The sequence below is a fragment of the Juglans regia genome, chromosome 16 (genome assembly GCF_001411555.2).
Source record: "Juglans regia cultivar Chandler chromosome 16, Walnut 2.0, whole genome shotgun sequence".
Taxonomy (NCBI): Eukaryota; Viridiplantae; Streptophyta; class Magnoliopsida; order Fagales; family Juglandaceae; genus Juglans; species Juglans regia.
Window position 1 is genome coordinate 2140711 of NC_049916.1, and position 6677 is coordinate 2147387.

General features: G+C 31.5%; 1 protein-coding gene across 1 annotated transcript; it reads right to left on the reverse strand.

Moving 5' to 3' along the window:
- Positions 1 to 3375: 3375 nt before the first annotated feature.
- LOC108980621 (transcription factor MYB3-like) lies at positions 3376 to 5182 on the reverse strand. Its single transcript, XM_018951605.2, has 3 exons — positions 4737 to 5182; positions 4416 to 4545; positions 3376 to 4261 (listed from the first exon to the last, which is right to left on the reverse strand). Exons 1-3 carry the CDS (start codon positions 4864 to 4866, stop codon positions 3883 to 3885), a joined length of 639 nt encoding a protein of 212 aa, XP_018807150.2. The 5' UTR covers positions 4867 to 5182; the 3' UTR covers positions 3376 to 3882.
- Between the last annotated feature and the right edge of the window lie 1495 nt (positions 5183 to 6677).

Genomic DNA, 6677 nt, shown 5'->3' on the forward strand with positions numbered 1-6677 from the left:
AGTATTCATGTGAATTAAAACAGAAAGGGTATACTTTTTAAGACGATCATTTGGGTAAAAATTAATTTTGATAAACAAAATGCATGTCAATTTTTTTTTTTTTTTCTAACGAAATTATTAGGACCCCTCCATAAACAATAAAAAAAAAAGGGAGTATTTTTACTGTCCCAGCTTGCAGTGGTCCTGATCAAGTACTTGTTAGGTCATTAATAGCTCAATATATAATATCAAAACGTACTACCTCTTTACTTTACGCATCTATACTTCGATCGTTTGGTTACCAAAATGCACACATTTTTATCGTTTCCAGGGGTGAAAAGACATCGTGAAGCACCTTGCAGTGTGCGCAGTATCGTCCACAACCACAATTTTCTGCAGGAAACTTTTCAAAACACGAGTTACATGAGGAGGCTTTTCAAAGCCACGATTATCAGGAGGAAGCTTCTGTACTGATCAGCTTAATAACCATAATGAGAAATGGCTGAAAATCATGCAAGGATCTGCTGCGTGCAAGGTGGATAATGGTTGGACATAAATTAAGGACCACCGCCAAACCAGTACCACGTCTTTAATCATAGATGATAAAATATCAATGACAACCCCTTTCGTCTTATATGCATGCAAGCAGCATGATATATAGGTACTTTTGTTAAGAAGTACTCTATCTACGATCATATCAGTCGGTACTATATGCATGTCACTTTTGATCTCTCATGGCCGCAAGCCGCTATATTTTCGGAAAAATGACAGAATTATTAACACAATCCGTTTTCTATTATAATTACTGATATTTTCTTCCACAACTCCATCATTTAAGAGGCCGGCCAAACTACTGCTACAGTTTAATCAAAGTAATTATTAGATAATTACGAAAATTGATATACATGAGTTTAATTAATTACTTTTTCACTTTGCCAACTTATTGCTACAAATATGACTACATATATATATATATATATATATATATTATAATTGAAGTTTTGTAGATCATGAAGGGGTGAGTCATATATAAATATATATATATATATATATATGTCATAGGTGAAATTGATTTTTGGTCAATGAATTTTGAAGTTATATATAATTCATGCATGAACTTATTTGGGTTTTTATCATGGATATTATTATATTTGATTTTTTTTGTTTTTGTTTTATTGGATATATAATACAGATTTAGGAGAGGTTTGGATTCAGAGATGAGTTGAGATGGTTTGTGAATAGTAGAATAAAAGTTGAATTATTTATTATATTTAGTGTGAAAATTTGAAATTTTTTTTTTGAGATTTGAAAAAGTTGAATTGTTTATTATATTTTGTGTGAAAATTTGAAAAAGTTGTAATGATGAGATGAGATGAGTTTTGAATCCAAACCTCTCCTAATGAAATTGTATGCTACTAGCTATTTGGTTTTCTAATTTTGTATTGTTTGAATTAAAAAATAAATAAAAGAACAATTTAAAAAACCTTATACATGTTACAAAAAATATGTAAGGATGTTTTGGAGATTAGGATTAATAATAATTCCTAGAATTAGTAAACTAGACTGCATGGGAATCTTATATTACAGAAAATCATTTCATATTTCTAGTTATTATAATAATTCCCAAACATGAGTTAATTTGTCACAATTTACAAGAATCTATTTTTTTTTTTTTGAATCACATTCTTGGGAATGTAGATCATATCGAAGAGATCAGTATTCGATTTCCCGACTGATCAAAGTTTCCATTAGGTTTTTAGTTAAGAAAAATCAATAGCTTTATAAGATTTAGGAACGAAAGTTTTTAAAATATAGCATATATATAGTTATATAAATTTAAAAATAAAAATATGGTTAAAAATTAATATAGATTTTTGGGGAGTTAAATGGGTTATTTAAAAGGATTTTGTTATATATAAAATAGATAGGAAGGCGCGCGGGTGGTGTCCCAAAAAGAAAAATTACGAAACTCATTTGAACGCAAATTAATACTCCGGTCCTCAACTAATTATCAATATTATATCGAAGAGAAATTCTATTTGCAGTCCTCAAGTGGGGACTGCATGTGCAAGCACATTGTTAAATGAGAGAAAACATCATTTTAAGAAGGATAATTTTATAATTTTAAAAAATTTTAAAGTTAACATAGCCTAGGCTTGCATTGCAGTCCCCAAATGGGGACTGTATCTAGCATTGCTCTATATCGAATGGTAGATCGATAGGCCGATCATCACGCCATCAAATTACTGCCAAAATCATGGGGGAGAAGCCTAATGATCTATTGCATGCGTTAAAGACTAATTATAAAGTACTTTTATATACATACATATATATATATATATATATATATATATATAATAAGATATTGCTAGTAATTTGTTTGACACGCAAATTAGCACTACCGGCCTGGAATATTATTTGATATTAATTAACTTATAAATTGATCATCTAATTCTCTCAGACGATTGGAGTATATAATATATATGACCGATCGTTCTAATTAAATAATTCCGAGACCAGCATTAGTATATGTTCTTGGATAATTCTTCTTTCTTTATTTATTACACCGACATAGAATTAGCGAGAATAGTTCATGCAGTAAGTTTGATGTACACGTCTAGGCCACATCCATCCCCCGCAAATGCAGGCACCATGAAAATTAATTGGGTCGCATAACTCTCTTATCCTAAAATGACCGGATTGACATGACACCTAGCTTTTTTTTTTTTTTTTTTTTAAATAACCTCATAAAAATTTCATTCATCAAATGTCAAGCATTACATTGTCTATCAGCGCATTAAAAGAATAAGAACAATCCGGAACCTCTTCCATCCACACTATTTCATCTTCAACGCCATACTTTAAAGCAAACTTTCCTAAATGGTGAGCAGCTTGATTACTTTCTCTGGACACATATATATATATAAGGGATGGATATATTAATTATGAGCCCCTCCTCATGGATTATTAATTGGCTATATTAATATATGTCGGCAAGGGATCGAAATTGTATGGCTTTCATTCATTAATTGATTTAGTTGGTAGAAGTGCTACACCGTTTACAAAGAGATTTCACGAAATTAAATTTACAAAGTAATGTGCCTGGGATATATTATATCTATTAATAATTTATAATAAAAATAACTTTATAATGAGATATATTATCAAATTAAGTTACACCAGTTTAATTACTTTTGTAAAATTCTTTTATGGTTAAAGCATTTATATTTAGTTAATCAATGCTAGCGGATCGGAAGAAAAAAAACCCCTGATATAATATCAGAGCACTTGAATCAGCCATAAAATGCATGCATATAAAAACAAATAAAAATTCAAATGCTTGCATGTGTACATATATATATATATATATATATATGTATATATATAGTTACATGATTAATTAAATAAACTGGTTATAATTCATTAGTACAGGTATGCGGATCATCACCCAATCGACTAGATCTAGATCTTAATTATCTGGACATGATCGGGGCAATTAAATTAATTTACAAGAAATAAGCTCTTCCATCGGAACTAATAATCAGACAGCTACTTGATTGATTGTTTATGCAGCCTAGCTGCTTGCTGCATTTGTGCTCTTTGCCGGCGTATATCGATCTCCTTAATTTGTAGCTGCCTCGTCCTTCCGCATTATTCTTTGACTTAATTTCCCCAAATGCTTGCTTCTGCCTATATGCAGCATGGTGTACTACTCTTATTACAAAAGGGATACCCTAAATCCAAATCTTGGATTCCTTCAAGTTTTATCTAAATTTAAGAACATTTGAGTGAGAGAGATAGAGGACCGTACGTATATGCATGAGTACGGTAGGAGAGGAACTGATCACGAAGTCTAGTTTTTATTGATACCAGACTCGTTATGTGCATCATGTTGGCCTATCCCTATTCGACACGAGTACTCTCATGAGTAAAAGGAATATTGCCTATTGTCAGATCAAGGTTTAAATCCGGCAAGCCACACGAATTATATTCGGCCTCCAAGCAACTTCCAGCGTCGGACACTTGATCACAATTAATATCGCCTCGGGATTTCACAGGCTGCTGTTCATGAGCAGTACCACTTGATAATTTCAAACCAGACAATGTTGTTACATCGGAGGATGTCTTATTCATGTGCGGAGGGCGAGGGAGATTGCGGTTCAAGTGATGATTATTTGGATCAATACCCATGTTTATCAGCTTTCTTCTAAGGTGAGAGTTCCAGTAGTTCTTTACTTCATTATCTGTACGTCCTGGCAATCTTCCGGCAATTAGCGACCATCTAAAAACAGTTCACCACAATTCAAAACCATTAATACAATTCTAGATAAATCTTTTACAGATTAAGATCAAAAGCCAAATAGAACAAAAGGAGAAACGGAGAGGTATGTATGGTGTTATATGTGTGTGTGTGTGTATTTATATTTATATCGCACCGGTTGCCTAGGAGTGCATGAAGCTTGATAATGAGATCTTCTTCATCTTCAGCAAAATTGCCTCTTTTAAGGTCTGGCCTCAGATAGTTTATCCATCTCAGCCTACAACTTTTACCGCAGCGAAGTAGACCTGGCCAACAAAGATTATAATGAGATTAAGGCAATATACAGATACAGATGAGAAATTGCAGATACGGAAATCGGATTAGTTAAAATTGCAGATATATATATATATATGAGAAATATTATTTATAGGGAAGAAGTTGTTCTTTTTTCCTTGTTCTGTTTGCACCGGGTTGTTTATAATTTCGGGACACATACCTGCAGCCTGAGGGAGGGTACGCCAACATCCTTCACCATGTTTAAGAATGTAATCCATGAGTTTCTGGTCTTCTTGTTTGGACCAAGCTCCTTTATTTGTGTCTTGCTTATCACAGCAAGGCTTCCTCATTATAGAGTTCCTCTCACTAAACTACGAGAAATGGAAGGAAGATATTAATGGCAAAAAAAAAAAACTCAGAGAGAGAGAGAGAGAGGGCGCCGAAGACTACACACAGTGTGGGGGGAGAGGAGAAATAGAAGAGGTATATATTACGGTTGTCAGGTCGATCGTGTGTGTCCATGATAAAAGAAGAGATCATCTGATCAGTTGACTCGGACCGGTGGTTTGGCCATGCGTGACTGCATGCATACCCATGCAGTCCTTTTTTATTTGGTGAAGGCAGAGGTCATCAGATTTGAAATTGCAGGATTTGACGATGCAACTTGCATGCATGTGTGTTAGTTGCCGTTAAGTATAAGTCCTTGTCCCTCGTGACTAGACCATTCACAATAGTTTCTTTTACCTTATTCTTTAAAATATATCATTAAACTTCACTTTTATAATATATCATATATCAATTTATCTTTTTTTTTTTTTTTTATATCCTTTAAATAATATTTTTTATTCTTTTTAAACATTTCCTTTCTACCAATAAATTTGTAATATCCATATTTTTTTTTTATATATTTGTACATATTATTATATACAATCTAATATAATTCAGTCATATACACACAAAATAAATATATAAGCCAAATAAAAATATAAAAAATTGAATAAATAATATTTCTAAGATATTTTTTAGAAAGAAATAAAATAGAGGTGTTTTAAATGATGAATAATAAAAAGAATATATATTGAAATGTAAAAATAAAAGGAAAGGAGGGAGTAAATAAAGCATAAATAATAAAAAATTTGTTTGAAGGATGTAGAACAGTACTTGTTACTGTAATAATTTGTATTTTATATGTTCTTTTACCTAATCGGATGTGATGTAACTCATTTTATGAAAAAGGAAAGGTTAGAACAATCACATGCTTTTACGTTGACTGATAGGTGACTTGATTCCCATGCAATTACTATATATATATACACATTTCTGATCTCGTCCATATATATATGATAGTAAATAACAAAAAGTTAACAAATCGCAACCTCCGATTCCGCCCCTATCTGAAAACTTTGACCCCATGACATTGGATCCGCTAGCTCCAACGTTAATTACCATGCACTAAAACCACGACAAGCTGCTAGTAATTATATTCCACGGTTCAGATACGTATAACCATTTAGCATTTCCCTATTCATTCTAACGTACGTAGCCGGATGAAGCTAGCACCAGGGTTATATGTTTAATTGGAGAGGCCGAATATTTTTAGGCTAGAATATATTATAGTTCAATTAAAAGTTTTTAAGAACACGACCATCAACAATATGATACAATAAATAGATAAAGTGAGAAAAAAAAATATAAGAAAGAAAAAAATAAATTTCAAAATTTCATTCTTCCAATCATTTTAAGATTTTACGTGTAAGTTTTTTGTAGATTGCAATTATAAAAAGAAAGAGGCTAAACTTTGAAAACGAGTTATATATGAATTATAAAAAAAGAGTTATATATAAATATATTTCATTCAGAAAATTATAGATTTTAAATGAGAAATAATATAATATTAAATTATAATTTTCTTCAAATTAAATACAATAGAAAAAAAATTACTGGAGACCTAATTTAATGATCATGACAAAAATAATCCACTTATGAATTCGTCAATATATCATATACATCCTGGCCTTCATTAAGTTTTGATAAGAGACTAGTCATGTTATATATAAAATTATACGACAAATTACAAAATTGTCAAAAATTAAAAATGAAAACACGCAATTAAAGCATCCAGTTAAAACAATTTTTCTTCGGGGCGCCCCCTCCTTGGCAT

What these genes read in the sequence shown, in the direction of transcription:
- LOC108980621 (XM_018951605.2), bottom strand. Translation starts at nt 4,866, where the DNA reads ATGAGGAAGCCTTGCTGTGATAAGCAAGACACAAATAAAGGAGCTTGG. An exon ending in TACCCTCCCTCAGGCTGCAG is followed by an intron (nt 4,546 to 4,736) that starts GTATGTGTCCCG and finishes TTTGTTGGCCAG; the next exon opens with GTCTACTTCGCTGCGGTAAA. An exon ending in CATGCACTCCTAGGCAACCG is followed by an intron (nt 4,262 to 4,415) that starts GTGCGATATAAA and finishes AACTGTTTTTAG; the next exon opens with ATGGTCGCTAATTGCCGGAA.